We start from the raw sequence: 15,962 nt of genomic DNA, 5'->3' as shown, positions 1-15,962 counted from the left end.
TTGGAATGTTAATGGCTGTTGTGTCCATTTGTACCTATTTTTTTTCTTTAAAAAAACAAACGTTTCTTTTCGTGTTTATTTTTACTTTGTTTTGCACTCTGCTAACATGCTGTTTTAATGTAACATAGATTATTATATGTATTTAGAGCGGATACACTATAGAATGTTGACATTTGGAATTATCGAGCACAAACCCAACCCCTGAAAGCACCATCCCACACTGCCGGGATTTCGCGCGTTTGGTTGCCATGGAGCTGAGAGTGATTACTCAGGTTGTCCTGCCGAGACAAAGCGGAATGGAAATAGTAATGGGAGAGAGTCGACTGATATTCTTCAGTAGACATGTCCATGTTGGCTGGATAGAGAAGCAAAGAAGTTAAGGTTCTTGAGGAACAAAGTCCGGAAGCGAATAGTGCGCGTGCAAGTCACAGGTGGGTGAAGTCGTGATTGACGCCTTACCTTTATTACTTTATGTCGATAATGGCGTTCATGCTTACAATTTCACAACAAAAAACACTTTCACAACTAGCTCGGTAGTAAATTATCATACACGGTATATCAGTAAAATGTCCAATATTTTTTTAAAAAACTTAATACGGGATGTTTGCCCCAGATTTTGTGTTGGTCGCGCCGTGATGACGTCAGGTCACCATTATTGTTTACAGCTGTGTCATACAAACTATTGAACATGACGTCACCTTAGTATATAACATGAGCGTACGTGCAACCTGTGAGTAAAGAAATGTATTTTTTAACAACAAAATGCACCCATTAAAATGTGAATTTCACGAAAATATTCTAGTACTGATCTCCAAAATGGCGTAGTATATTGTGTTGTCGAATAAGCCACAATGACTATTTTTACTACTATAAAAGTGGATCAGTGGTACTTATTTTAATATGTAAGTGCTACTTAAATTGAGCTAATTCACATTGCTAATGCATGATGGCTATACAATATGTTCTTAATAGCACCCTAGTCATATAGATCTCTGAATTCACAAACGAGAAGTTCCTCTAAATTTGACATAATTTCAACCACTTTCCACTTGTATGTTCACACTGAATGTGACCTCAGGGGTCTAAAATTAAGACCATAAACCCCCACTAATGTCATGATTTGTATGTTATATGTTACCGAAGCGAATAATGGCATTGATTATATTCAATATACACCAATTTGTGACCTTTTGTTTGTTATTTCCAGGCAATTATGACCGGCAGGGAGGTGGACAACCGCCTGCAGGTTCTTCAGACATACCGCTTGTTGCAGTACATCCATGAGAATGATCAGGCACAAATTGAGAAGATGGTCAACCTCGGGGTGCAAAACCTCATTAATCTCACAGAGCCACAGAAGGGAACCGGGGCGCTTCACATGGCGGTTGCAGACAACAATCATGGTGATGACTTTTTTTTTTTCCATGCTTTGTCACACATACGGTATGCACTCTTCAGTATATTAACAGCACAGCTTAATGGGTATGAGCAGTCAAAACAATGCATCATACACATAAATACATCGATTAATGCACTTATTAAGTCCATTATAATAACCTATCTCCGACTCCTCCTTAGATCTCGTACAGTTTCTTCTCTCATTGAGAGCCCATCCTGACATCCAGAATAAGAGGGGCCACACCCCGGTCATGTTAGCTGCGGAACTGGGTAATGAGGACATCCTGAAAATGTTGGCAAGCAACGAGGCTAACATGAGCATCCAAGATAATGATGGTAAAGGTGAGTACCACCAGTTTCTTCCTCTTGCTGTATTGTGACGGTTATAAACACTTTTCAGCTTTTCCCTGAATTAAGACCATTTTTTTCAATAAAATGAAAAACTGTCACCATCATAAAAACCATCACAGGTCACATATAGACATATATTTTCGGGCGAGAGGCGGGGTACACCCTGGACTGGTGGCCAGCCAATCACAGGGCACATATAGACAAACAACCATTCACACTCACATTCATACCTACGGAAAATCGGAAAATCTGAGTCGCTAATTAACCTAGCATGTTTTTGGAATGTGGGAGGAAACCGAAGAAATGGCCGAGGGTGGAATTGAACTTGCGTCTCTTAGTTGTGATGCCTGTGCGCTAACCACCTGACCACCGTGCAACCGTAAAGATGGCTTATTTTCCGTTATTAGGTCAACTCTGTTGGGGAATACGAATGTAAAGGTGACTGTAGGGGTGTTATTTCATGACTAGAGACTCTAATGACATTAAAACAGGTTTTCTATGGTTTTAACATTCATTCATTCATTCATTTTCTACCACTTATCCTCACGAGGGTCGCCGGGGGTGCTGGAGCCTATCCCAGCTGTCTTCAGGCGAGAGGCGGGGTACACCCTGGACTGGTGGCCAGCCAATCACAGGGCACATATAGACAAACAACCATTCACACTCACATACCTATGGACAATTTGGAGTGGCTAATTAACCTAGCATGTTTTTGGAATGTGGGAGGAAACCGGAGTACCCGGAGAAAACCCACGCATGCACGGGGAGAACATGCAAACTCCACACAGAGATGGCCGAGGGTGGAATTGAACTCGAGTCTCCTTGCCGTGTGTTCCGGTCACAACAGTAGCCTGGGTTTCTATTCAGGATTTTTTTTTTATCAGGGATTATCTTGCCTGTTGTGAGATCATTGAAACTTGCAATAGAAGTCTGTTGTTATGGCAATCAAGTGTGGTGATTGCGTGTCTCAAGAACAGTACAGTAACATTGTAGAATACCACGCCGTCATCTATGAATGCATCTTCTGAATGCCTTATAATTGTATTTTTCTTCAGCCACAAATTCAGTGTGATCCCACCCTTAAGATACGTACCATTTGTCCGACACACAGCTGCAGATATCTGCTGGAGAAGAATGTGTCATAAAGAGCGAAACTGTGTTACCGTTGCAGCTCCCTTAAATAATAATATAAAATATTTGAGTAATTTGAGTCTAATATCGGGGTGACGGTGGGTCCTGTCAAATGGTAGCTTACTGTAAACCATGGATACATGAGAGTTGGGTTACCGATTTGTTTTCTAGTCAGTCCATGTCGTGGATGCTTAGTAACTAACAACAGAGATGAAGAAAAGAAAGTTAATTTATTAGAGTACTAAAACAATAAAATAGCATATATTACAAAATCAGATAATAATAACACAATTATTTTTTTCATGTTATAAAATTGAAGTGAGAAAATGCACCTCATCGGAATGCAAGGTGCTTCTCTCTTGATATGGATGAGGTTGCGCTAACACCCGACACTTCTAATCAGTGAGCCTGAAGCCCTTTTTGGGAACATTTATATTCCATCACACTAATTACTCAGCCGGTCGTTATTAATGGCGCCTGAAAATTACACGAGCAAATGTCAGCTTGAAGGAGAGGTAACGAGAAGGCAGCCAAAAGTGTGTGTGTGTGTGTGTGTGTGTGTCTGAGTAGATGTAATTACAGATCAACCTCTACTGTTGAACCTCTCCTGTGATACTGAGTAACTTGATAGCCTGGCTTGTTCCCCTTCAAGTCTGTCCTCTATTTATCTGCATTGTATTGCAGTATGGACTTGGACTACATGAACATGCACTGGATCTCTCATGGATGACTAAAGACATTTAAAAAAAAAAAAGTAATTTTTAATTAAACAATTCATTGTCTATCTAAATAGTTAATTGGATAACTTGATAACTTGAAGAGTCTCTGACTATGCAGCGTTACAGTGCCATCTATTGGATGGAGTTGCAACGACAAGTCACTCAAACAGTCCTAATATAATGTGAGGGTGAGCACATAGCACCAAATTTGGAGAAAAAAAAAAAAAAAAAAAACAATCCTTCTGTGGCGGTCCACATTGAATTGTGGAGGGCCATCGCATATAAATGAATGTAAGCAAATTGTATAGTTGATTTAGAAGTAGGCTTCTAAGCATATAGCGGTATTTCTAGCATTCATTTATTTATTAATTTTCTACCGCTTATACTCACAAGGGTCGCGGGGGGTGCTGGAGCCTATCCCAGCTGTTTTCGGGCGAGAGGCGGGGTACACCCTGGACTGGTGGCCAGCCAATCACAGGGCACATATAGACAAACAACCATTCACACTCACATTCATACCTATGGACAATTTTGAGTCGCCGATTAACCTAGCATGTTTTTGGAATGTGGGAGGAAACCGGAGTACCTGGAGAAATGGCCGAGGGTGGAATTGAACTTGAGTCTCTTAGTTGTGAGGCCTGTGCGCTAACCACCCGACCACCGTGCAACCGTAAAGATGGCTTATTTTCTGTTATTAGGTCAACTATGTTGGGGAATATGAATGTAAAGGTGACTGTAGGGGTGTTATTTCATGACTAGAGACTCTAATGACATTAAAGCAGGTTTTCTATGGTTTAAACATTCATATATTCATTTTCTAACGCTTATCCTCACGAGGGTCGCGGGAGGTGCTGGAGCCTATCCCAGCTGTTTTCGGGCGAGAGGCGGGGTACACCCTGGACTGGTGGCCAGCCAATCACAGGGCACATATAGACAAACAACCATTCACACTCACATTCATACCTATGGACAATTTGGAGTCGCCGATTAACCTAGCATGTTTTTGGAATGTGCGAGGTAACCAGAAGAAAACCCACGCATGCACGGGAAGAACATGCAAACTCCACACAGAGATGGCCGAGGGTGGAATTGAACTCGGGTCTCCTAGCTCTCATTGAATAAATGGGTCGTATATTCCCACAAAACTGTGGTTTAACCTGACCGTCTTTCTCTCTTGGCTGCAGGGGTTCTGTTCTACTGCATCTACCCAACGAAGCGGCACATCCGTTGCCTGCAGGTGGTGCTAGACTTCCAGGCAGACGTCAACAACGTGTCATCACAGGGGACTCACGTCTTTCAGCTGATGTGTCAACGCGCCAAAGAGTGTGCTCCCATGTGTCACATGATGCTGGCTAAAGGGGCCAACCCCAATGCAGCTGATCAGGTTATTATTTAGTTGGCGGGGGGGGGCGTCGGCACTCAAATAAGAGATTGAGATGAAATCCCTTCTACTTAGCAAACAGGGGTAACAGCGTTGATGGAGGCAGCCAAGGCTGGTTCCCTGGAGCTTGTCAGAGATATTCTAAAAAGAGGAGGGAACCCCAACGCCTTGGATGAGAAGCGCCTGTCAGCAGTTCACTATGCCGCCATGGGAGGCTTTTTTGAGGTGGAAAAAGCTGCTCCGACACACCCAAAACATGTCTGGATATCCGGTGAATCTTTCCCATTTCGAACTGTGTCTTTTTTTTTTTTCCCCAGGTGATTGTGTTGCTGTCAGCATTCTCAGCAGACATGAACATTGTCACTGTGGAGGAGTACACAGCCCTCCACTTCGCAGCTAAAACGGGAGACGTCAACTGCTGCAAGTTTCTGGCTCAGAGAGGTAACACGAGCCATAATACGGCTACTCGCACCAGACCGATCGCACCGTGCTGCCCACTAGGATTCATTATCTAGAAATTAACTATTTGCATGTTTAGAGCATAGAAAACCTGTTTTAATGTCATTTGAGTCCTCTAGTTATGAAATAACACCCCTACAGTCCCCTTTTCATTTGTATTCCCCAACATAGTTGATCTAATAACAGAAAATAAGCCAACCTGAGGGCTTAGAGTGGTTAGCGCGCAGGCCTCACAGAGTTCGATTCCACCCTCGGCCACTTCATTGGGTAGATGCAGTAGAACAGAACCCCTGCAGCCAAGAGAGAAAGACGGTCAGGTTAAACCACAGTTTTGTGGGAATATACGACCCATTTATTCAACAACTGCTCGAAATACCGCTGGCCCCACAGCTAGGAGACCCGGGTTTGATTCCCCACTTTTCCGTGTTCTCCCGGTGCGTGCGTACTCCGGTTTCCTCCCACATTCCAAAAACATGCTAGGTTAATTAGCGACTCCAAATTGTCCATAGGTATGAATGTGAGTGTGAATGGTTGTTTGTCTATATGTGCCCTGTGATTGGCTGGCCACCAGTCCAGGGTGTACCCCGCCTCTCGCCCGAAGACAGCTGGGATAGGCTCCAGCACCCCCCGCGAACCTCGTGAGGAATAAGCGGTAGAAAATGAATGAATTAATGTTTAGAGCATAGAAAAGCTGTTTTAATGTAATTTGAGTCCTCTAGTCATGAAATAACACCCCTACAGTCACCTTTACATTCGTATTCCCCAACATAGTTGACCTAATAACATATAATAAGCCAACCTGAGGGCTGCACAGTGTTTGAGTGGTTAGCGTACATGCCTCACAGCTAGTAGACCCGAGTTCGTTTCCACCCTCAGACGTTGGTTAAATGCAGTAGAACAGAACCCCTGCAGCCAAGAGAGTTGGAATATACGACCCATATTTATTCAACAACTGCTAGAAATACCCGCACTCCTCACAGCTAGAAGACCCGGGTTCGATTCCCCACTTGAGCATCTCTGTGTTGAGTTTCCATGTTCTCACGGTGCATGTGTGGGTTTTCTCCCACATTCCAAAAACATGCTAGGTTAATTAGCAACTCCAAATTGTCCATAGGTATGAATGTGAGTGTGAATGGTTGTTTGTCTATATGTGCCCTGTGATTGCCTTTTTGAGTGTTCAGTTGCTGTGTGATGACTTTAGCGTTCTTTGTATGGTGACATTGTGAGTCCAGCTGCTACAGTATATTGAGTAATGACCTCCTGTTGTTTTTTGGTCATTTTAAAAGTAGCTTGCAGGCTGAAAAAGTGTGAGCACAACATTACTGACACCTAGCGACCATTGTAGGATACTACATTTCACCAACATCTTTAAATGAGTCTTCTGAAAGCAATTTTTGAATGCTTAGGAACAACTTAGGCCCAATAATAACCTGTGATAGAGCGAAGCTGTAAAAATGGATGCACAAAGTAGCTTTATAGCTCCCTCACTTCGTATTTTATAGTTATTTCTTAAATTTGACTTTTTTTTGTCAAAACAGGTAAAAGTAACCTTAAATGTTCATGTATCCATTTCGTTTATGTGGTTCCACTGTCTAAGAAAAGCAGTCAAACCTCATTAAAACCTCATTAAAAATTGCGAAAGGAGGTTCTTGCAATTAAACTTGGCAGAAGGAATTAAGCTGACAAACATAATCTTGTACTTTTTTTTGATCAGGCTGCAACGCCAAGCTGAAGAACTCCGAAGGCGTGCTCCCACGCCAGATTGCTAAAGAAGGGGGTCACAAAGCGGCCATGAAGGAGTTGAGGAAAGCGGAGCAGCAGAGGGGAAAGGAGAACACTGACGAGAGTTGCTTGACAGAAGTGTGGGCCCTGACCCTCCACGACTGGTCTAACGAAACCGAGGCCGATCTTCGACAAGCCTTGGAGAGCGAATCGGTTCACAAAGACACATTTCTGTCCATTTTAGAAACATTAGGTGCCCCGGTCACCCAAGAGCAGTTGGAGATGGTCTTCTCATTGCATCAGACTGGAAGAGAACAATGTATCAACATCAACGATTTCATCAAAGGTACCAGCTACATCAAGAAGCCGTACCTCCTCCTCTCGTACCTTCCCAAGAAGAAAAAAGGTGGGAAAGGCGGGAAGGGGAAGAAAAAGCCAAAATTTGTCCTCCCGATGCCTGTTTGTACCCTCCCATCGGATCTCAAGCCTCGCCGATCGGATGGAGGTCCACCAGAATACATGATCGAAACGTACACCGTGGAAGACGCCCGCTTAATGGAACAAGAACCTCCACCGCATCATCCCATAGTTAATGACACGGCATGGTACACGGAGAAACCGGACAAGATCTATGTCAATATCAACTACCTGGTGAAGAGCGGAGATATCGAGGCTTTGGAAGTCGCCTTTAGTCACAGGATTCCTGTGGATATTCAAGATCCATTTTACAAGACCCCACTTATGGTGGCCTGTGCCACTGGGAACTCCGAGGTAGCAAAGTACCTCCTGGCCAAGAGGTGAGGAACATTGTCACACTGTATGAAATGGAGTGGAATAAGTAGAATATATGAAAGATAGAAAATATTTTTGCTAGTAATCGCTACGGTTACTGACTAATGCCACAATTTTAACACACACTACTACACTAGTTAGGGAAGTTCTTTATAGGTGGGTAACCTTTACAGGTGAACCACAGGAATGCAAATAACATCTAATTTGAGAGACAAAACACAAGCAAAACACATGAAAAGCAAAAAAAAATTAATACAAATGAACTAAGTGGAACCAAATGTCGCAAACAACGCGGCTACTGGAATCCACTGGAATGTTATGGCGCAAGCCAAGTTGCCCCAATGATGATAGGAGTCCACAGGGCCGGCACCAGTTGGTGCTAGTTGGTGCCAGTTCGCGCCAGTTCGCGCCAAGGCGCCTAGTGTCACCAATAAGGTTCCTAGTGGCATGCAGTGGCTCAAACTGCCTCCGAACTGCCTCGTGGTGGCCCGTAACGGCGGCAGAAATTGAGATTGGCGGCAAGAAAATGTCAAAATGTTTAAAATTTTTGTCGATGTGTCTACGAAGGGGAACCAAATGTTGCAAACAATCCGGCTACTGGAATCCACTGGAATGTAATGGTGCGAGCCAAGTTGCCCCAATGATGATAGGAGTCCACACGGCCGGCACCAGTTGGTGCTAGTTGGTGCCAGTTCACGCCAGTTTGCGCCAAGGCGCCTAGTGTCACCAATAAGGTTCCTAGTGGCGTGCAGTGGCTCAAACTGCCTCCCATCTGGCTCGTGGTGGCCCGGAACGGCAGCAGAAATTGAGTTTGGCGGCAAGAAAATGTCAAAATGTTTAAAATTTTTGTCGATGTGTCCACTAAGTGGAACCAAATGTCGCAAACAATCCGGCTATTGGAATCCACTGGAATGTAATGGCTCGAGCCAAGTTGCCCCAATGATGATAGAGTACACTGGGCCGGCGCCAGTTGGTGCCAGTTCGCGCCAATGCAATTTGTTGTGGCGCCTAGTGTCACCAATAAGGTTCCTAGTGGCGTGCAGTGGCTCAAACTGCCTCCCAACTGGCTCGTGGTGGCCCGTAACGGCGGCAAGAAAATGTCAAAATGTTAAAATTTTTTGTTGATGTGTCCACTAAGTGGAACCAAATGTCGCAAACAATCCGGCTATTGGAATTCACTGGAATGTAATGGCTCGAGCCAAGTTGCCCCAATGATGATAGGAGGCCAGTTGGTGCCAGTTCACGCCAAAGATTATGTGATTGACGCATAGTGGCTCGCTGTGGCGCCGAATTCGAGCCACTACACGCCAATCACATAATCTTTGATGTGAACTGGCACCAACTGGCGCCGACCCAGTAGACTCCTAGCGTAAGTCAGCGTGCTGGTTCTATATTTCTAGTCTAAAGATGTTCCTGATGGGATATACTGTTCTGAACAGGGCTTCGGTGGATATTTGTGACCAGTTCTGCTGGACGCCGCTCCACCATGCTGCCCAAGCTGGCCAAGTGGAACTTCTGGACCTTCTATTGAACGCAGGAGCCAACATCGACGCTCAAACCATCACTGGGACCACACCCCTCATGGTTGCCATCCAAAGCGCTCATCTAGATTGTGTTGAGTACTTCATCGAAACTGGTGCCAATCTCCTGGTGGAAAACAAGAAAGGTCAGATTCCTATACAGGCAATCGGAATAGTTTTAGTTACAGTTGTGATCAGGTGTGTCTGGGGATGGGGTATTGATGGCATTTTGACATACTGGGATGACAACCCTTGTGTGTTTTGGCAAGTCCTGCCCGGGCTTGGATCGTGAGGGCAGTCTCAAAGAGACTCCATGGAAGGTAGGGAAGTGTGAAAAATGGATCCTCCAGCAATCCCGGCATGGTGCATGGAGCCCTGCCAGAACGGCGAGGTATTCTGCCTGGAGCAGCCTCACCGAGGTTGGGGAAGCGCAGTGGAGGAAGGTGCTTTCTGCAGCTAGGAAATGGCGCTGTTTTGCCTGGCCCATGCCCAGACAAGCTCCAGGGGAGGCGGGGAAGTGCAGCAAGGAACTCGGCCTCCAACATGGAAAAAAAAAATTTCTTCATTGCTCTTCATGGAAAAATTTTTCTTCATGGCAAAAAAAAAATTTATTCATTGAAATTGAAATTTTAAGTTATAAGTAATTACGAATTCTTTTAAGTAGGTTACACAAATGGGCAAAAACGTATTATTATAATATTAATAAAAAATGACAAGTTAAATAAACTGAAAAGACAGATAATGCAACTGGCAATCAACATTTATAAGTAGAACTTTTAAGAAAATTTTAAGAAAAAGTTATAAGTGACTACGAATTATTTTAAGTAGGTTACACAAATTGGCAAAAAGTTCATATTAATCAAAAATTACAAGTTAAACTGAAAAGACAGATAATGCAAATAGCAATTAAAAACATTTATAAGTAGAACTTTTAAGAACATTTTAAGTTATAAGTAACTACGAATTCTTTTAAGTAGGTTACACAAATCGGCAAAAATTTCATATTAATCAAAAATTATAAGTTAAATAAACTGAAAAGACAAATAATGCAACTGGCAATCAACATTTATAAGTAGACCTTTTAAGAAAATTAAATTATTAAAGTTATTCCCATTGATGCTCTCGACTTAACGGAAGCTCTGGATCGAGGTATACTGTTTTTTGAGGCATTTATTTGAGGCATGTATTTTGATTATATATATTTTTTAGACCCCTGCGGACTCCACCAATACAATTAATCAAAGTGCACATTTTGAAGTGGCCTCTAATATGACGCATATATGAGGCGGATGAATTATTTGAGACAGACAGGACTTTTGTGTACATATAAAAAGTCTAACATCTTTGTATTCAACAGTGTTGACCAATGTTTGACTCCCATGCAGAGCAAAACTGCCTCGACGTTGCCATCGCCTTTGCCGAAGGTGCGATCTATCAACTGGTGAAAGAGAAGGTCGAAGCCTTGCCTAAGCCAAAAAACAAAGGAAAGGGTGCCAAACCTAAAAAAGCCAAGGTACCCAAATAACACCCTTGACCTCTTTTTTACCAGAAAATCTCAACTAACAGTATTAAAACTCTTTTTTTCTCTGTGTTCTATTTGTGTGTTAGGGATAATTCTCCATCCATCTGCTGTTCTTGGAACTCATTCCCCCTCACTGTTGTTCTAACTACCTGCCAATGACGTTTCGCTATCATCTTTTTTTTTTTTTTCATCTTGGTCAACTGCCAGCTGTGTTACACAATACATTTGTTTGAATAGAATTTGACCCTGATTCAAATAAATGTACATTTTTTTTTTTACCAAGAATCATCTCACCCTTGTTAGAAACAAGCCTTATAATAATATAAAACCTGTGATAGAGCGATGGATGCTTTATAGCAGGGGTCTCAAAGTCAATTTACCTGGGGGCCATTGGAGCTAGGGTCTGGGCAAGGCTGGGCCGCATCAGGTTTTCCCCCCCCAAAAAAAACGCATTTATTAAAAACAGAAAAATACACAAACTTTTTCAGTGCTTTGGTTACGATTTTCTACAATAATAGCTCTGATAAAACATTCCACTGTTCTAAAATATCTTAATTTTTATTTTTCTGAACAAAATAAGATGAAAAATAAATAAACAAATCAAGAATAAAGAAAATCAATCAATCAGTAATAAATAAATATAATAATAATAAAACAGCAAATAATAAAAACTTAAGAAACCACATATAGTTGGTGGGTAGACAAATATTTTTTTTCAGATTAAAATGAACAAAGCATTATTAGAGCCCTGTAGACATGACAAAACACGACTATAGTCACATTTATACTCTTTTTATTTACAACATATTGCGCAACGGCATTGTCTTGAGACACATGCTAACTCGCAAACTAGAGAGCTAGCGACCTAAACGGTAGCCTTCAAGTTATTTCCTTTCAACTTAAATTGAAAGGAAAAAACTTACCACTTCCACACGGATAGGGAGGATAACTATTAAGTTATTTAACCTTTAACATGAACATTAATCAAACGTAATCATTTCTTCTGGGTACATGATACCATACATCATCCATATCAAACTTGCGCGGGGCCACACTAACATTAAACTTTCATATCAAGGCGGGGGGCCTCAAACTAGTGTCCTACGGGCCACATTTGGTCCGCGTGTTTGAGACCCCTGATATAAACGTTAAAAATACCATAGTAGCAAGACTACACTTGAGGCAAGTATGTGACATGTGATAACAGCCACAAATTAATTCCTCTGTGGTAATTAAATGAATGTAATCATCTCGGTGTCCCCCAATATAGGCTGATGCTGCAGGAGATGCAGACAGAGCGCCTGCAACGGCAGCAAAGATTTCCCAGGGAGCGTCAAAGACTGTCATCCAACACAACACTGATATCATGACCGGGAAGAATATCGTTCAGGATATCTCGTTTGTTGCTAAAACGGTAGGCGTATTCATTTGACATGCTTGTCTTGGAAATTTTATGGCCAAAAAACTGAAAAGGAAAAATGATTGTCAGTGTATGTATAGCTCGCTTTTAGTGATTTGTACACTCTTGACGGTCTCAGGTTTTCGGGAAGCCGCAACCGAGCAGCCGATTGAAGTCAAAGGTCGAGAGACAGAAGGAGCTCATGTCTCTACAGTTGGACTTGGACGACTTCATGATGATGCCTTTCACCCAGAATCATTAAAAGGAGAAAGATTGGACTGCTTGGATTGCTTGGACTGGATGGAGGTTTGGCCAAGAAATACATGAAGTACATGGTTACTGGATTTAGACTTACATTGTATGAATTAATACTATAATTTGTAATAATACATTCTATGATGCTTTACAGATAACAGCTACATTATCTGGAATGGTTAGTGGTGTCTTTTTGCCAATTTTGTATGGAAATAATCAAAACTGAACAGCATTTAAATACACTATATGGTAATTAAATGATGATAATTTTGTGAGCCATCCCTAATTTTATTATTAATATAAAATATTCATTCATCCGTTTTCTACCGCTTTTCCTCACAAGGGTCGCAGGGGTGCTAGAGCCTATTCCAGCTGTCACCCTGGACTGGTGGCCAGCCAATCACAGAGCACATATAGACAAACAACCATTCGCACTCACATTCATACCTATGGACAATTTGGAGTGGCTAATTAACCTAGCATGTTTTTGGAATGTGGGAGGAAACCGGAGTACCCGGAGAAAACCCACGCATGCACGGGGAGAACATGCCGAAGGTGGAATTGAACTCGGGTCTACTAGCTGTGAGCCCTGCGTGCTAACCACACGTACACCGTGCAGATAGTTCCAAATGTGAGAATTTTACCGCTTATCCTCATTATGGTTGCGGGGGTATGCTGGAGCCTATCCCAGCTGTCTTTGGGGGAGAGGCGGGGTACACCCTGGACTGGTGGCCAGCCAATCACAGGGCACATATAGACAAACAACCATTCACACTCACATTCATACCTATGGACAATTTGGAGTCGCTAATTAACCTAGCATGTTTTTGGAACGTGGGAGGAAACCGGAGTACCCGGAAAAAAAAGCCACGCATTCACGGGGAGAACATGCAAACTCCACACAGAGATGGCAGAGGGTGGAATCGAACTCGAGTCGCCTAGCTGTGTGACCCGCACAGGTCATCCATATTGTGTGAACCAATGAACCTGAGCAAAGACATCCATGAAGAAGACCTGTTATTATCAGCCGACTGGGAAGAAGGATACCCCCTCCTCCCCACACACACAGGAGTGTGTTACAGGTGACAAAGTGTACTATTTGTGTTATTAGTGTCAATATTTCTATCTGTTTGCTCTTTTTTCCCCCAATTTTACTTTATCCTTGTTAATTGTAGCTTTGAAATGTACCGCAGGCCCAAAAAACAACCTGTGTGAAGAAAATGGCCCCCGGGCTGCATGTTGGACACCCCTGGATAAAGGTACCATTCACCATTCACACTCACATTCATACCTATGGACAATTTGGAGTTGCCAATTAACCTAGCATGTTTTTGGAATGTGGGAGGAAACCGGAGTACTCGGAAAAAAACCCACGCATGCACGGGGAGAACATGCAAACTCCACACAGAGATGCCTGAGTGGGGGAATCGAACCCGGGTCTTCTAGCTGTGAGGCCTGCGGGTATTTCTAGCAGTTGTTGAATAAATGGGTCGTATATTCCAACTCTCTTGGCTGCAGGGGTTCTGTTCTACTGCATCTACCCGACGAAGTGGCCGAGGGTGGAATCAATCTCGGGTGTACTAGCTGTGAGGCATGTACGCTAACCATTCATCACCGTGCAGCACTCAGGTTGGCTTATTTTCTGTTATTAGGTCAACTATGTTGGGGAATACGAATGTAAAGGTGACTGTAGGGGTGTTATTTCACGACTAGAGGACTCTAATTACATTAAAACAGGTTTTCTATGCTCTAAACATGAAAATAGATCATTTCTAGATAATTAATCCTACTTTGCTTTCACTTATTATGGTCCATTAATTACGCATGCACGGGGAGAACATGCAAACTCCACACAGAGATGGCTGTGGGGGGAATCGATCCCTGGTCTTCTAGCTGTGAGGTCTGTGCGCTAACCACTCGACCGCCTTGCCACCCAATATAAAATATATAATAATAATAAAAAATAGTAAAAAAAAAATAATAACAAAAATAAGCTGCGGGCCACTGATGGCCCCCAGGCCACACTTTGGACCCCCCTGCCTTAGAGTAATGACTAATGCCTATCCATGTTTTATACTATAACCTATTAAACCATGAAATGTAGGTTAAAAAGCAGTAACAGCATCATGCAGTGTCACGTTTCGACCTTTGTGTGGCGCTGTTTGACCAACTTCTGTATTGCTGTTTACTCTGTTATCTGAATAGAAAACTCTGTAGGGTTCTGCTGCTTTTTTAGAAGGACATTCAAAAACACCATGCAGCATCAAACGTGGATATAATCTAACAGTCTCTCCTTTGAATTTGCATATTAATCCAAAATATGGTATGATAATTAATTAATTAATGCCAAAATTGTGTCAAGGTGGCAGAGTCAAAAACCATATGTTAGTTGTCCTTAGAAGAAACCATGGGACAAAATGTGTCATCTTTCTTGAACGCAGCATCACAAGCACGCTCCCATCATCACTATCGCCGGATAAAATTAGATTGCAGTGTCCTCAAGGTCTATGGGGACAGGGTTATATAATGCAACACACACACACCACACTTGGTGTGTGTGTGTGTTTGGGGTTGAAGTTTGTGATACAGGCCATAGAGTTGTTAAAAATACATGCACCAGTATCATGGATGACAGGTGAGCCAACAGAGAGGTAAAAAAACGACAGGAAAGGAAGGAAGACGGGAAGTCAACAGAACATGGTAGAAGGAGGAGGGGGGATGATAAAGCAGCGGAGGGTGACTCAGAGGATGGATGGGGGTGGGGGGGGCGCGGTGAGGGCTTTTCTAGCACACAGGTTAGCGGGAGACTGGCTGGGGCCTGCTTGTTGGCCGTGTGACGCAGTGTGTCTGTCAGGGCGTGGCCTTGGACTTATATAGTCATGCAGTAATGTGTGTGCCGGGGGGGTTGTGATGTCGGCGTATATAGGCATTGGTGTTTTTTTGCTGCAATTGTTCTCACGTCTCGTCTTATTGCGTCCTTCAAGGATGCACTTCTTACAGTCACCGCCTCATTGTGCGGACAAAAACATGACTGTGTTTTGTTCATCCGTATGAGTGGCAGGACTGTTAAAAATGAGACTGCATCTTCCTCTATCACCAACCCCCCCTTCGGTGCCCCCTCCCTCTGCTGAGTATCAGTGTGTTGCTGCTAAAAGCACTGCAGTCTCCCGGCACTCGCCCCTGCGCCGCTTACTCAGCACTCCATCCCAACAGCACCAACAACAACAACAACTCACACAGTATGATACGGCTCTTTACTACATAATAACATCTTTTTGTTCATTTAAAGCGTCGGTGCCAGATCGTTGCCGCT

The 15,962-nt window shown here is 43.1% G+C and overlaps 1 protein-coding gene across 3 annotated transcripts; it reads left to right on the top strand.

Annotated features, from left to right (window-relative positions):
• The first annotated feature begins 243 nt into the window (after positions 1-243).
• On the top strand, positions 244-12,863 carry ankef1a (ankyrin repeat and EF-hand domain containing 1a). 3 transcript variants are annotated; one of them, XM_058076796.1, is made up of 11 exons: positions 244-431; positions 1,208-1,403; positions 1,579-1,740; positions 4,784-4,983; positions 5,056-5,205; positions 5,298-5,421; positions 7,154-7,958; positions 9,393-9,619; positions 10,859-10,986; positions 12,266-12,409; positions 12,534-12,863. In XM_058076796.1, the coding sequence occupies exons 2-11, from the start codon at positions 1,214-1,216 to the stop codon at positions 12,654-12,656; spliced, it is 2,253 nt and encodes a 750-aa protein (XP_057932779.1). In that variant the 5' UTR covers positions 244-431; positions 1,208-1,213; the 3' UTR covers positions 12,657-12,863. The 3 variants fall into 3 exon arrangements, with proteins under 3 accessions (XP_057932779.1, XP_057932797.1, XP_057932787.1); XM_058076804.1 differs by lacking the exon at positions 244-431 and adding an exon at positions 657-730; XM_058076814.1 differs by lacking the exons at positions 12,266-12,409; positions 12,534-12,863 and adding an exon at positions 11,082-11,232.
• The last annotated feature ends 3,099 nt before the right edge of the window (positions 12,864-15,962 follow it).

Source organism: Doryrhamphus excisus, chromosome 1 (genome assembly GCF_030265055.1).
Source record: "Doryrhamphus excisus isolate RoL2022-K1 chromosome 1, RoL_Dexc_1.0, whole genome shotgun sequence".
Taxonomy (NCBI): domain Eukaryota; kingdom Metazoa; phylum Chordata; class Actinopteri; order Syngnathiformes; family Syngnathidae; genus Doryrhamphus; species Doryrhamphus excisus.
The sequence above is the reverse complement of the archived record's forward strand: the minus strand, read 5'-3'. Positions and strand labels throughout refer to the sequence as shown.

Bases quoted from the DNA above. Each gene is read 5' to 3' on its own strand.
- ankef1a (XM_058076796.1), top strand. From the start codon at position 1,214: ATGACCGGCAGGGAGGTGGACAACCGCCTGCAGGTTCTTCAGACATAC. The intron at 5,422-7,153 runs GTAACACGAGCC...TTTTTTGATCAG, and splicing joins CAAGTTTCTGGCTCAGAGAG to GCTGCAACGCCAAGCTGAAG. The intron at 9,620-10,858 runs GTCAGATTCCTA...ACTCCCATGCAG, and splicing joins CCTGGTGGAAAACAAGAAAG to AGCAAAACTGCCTCGACGTT.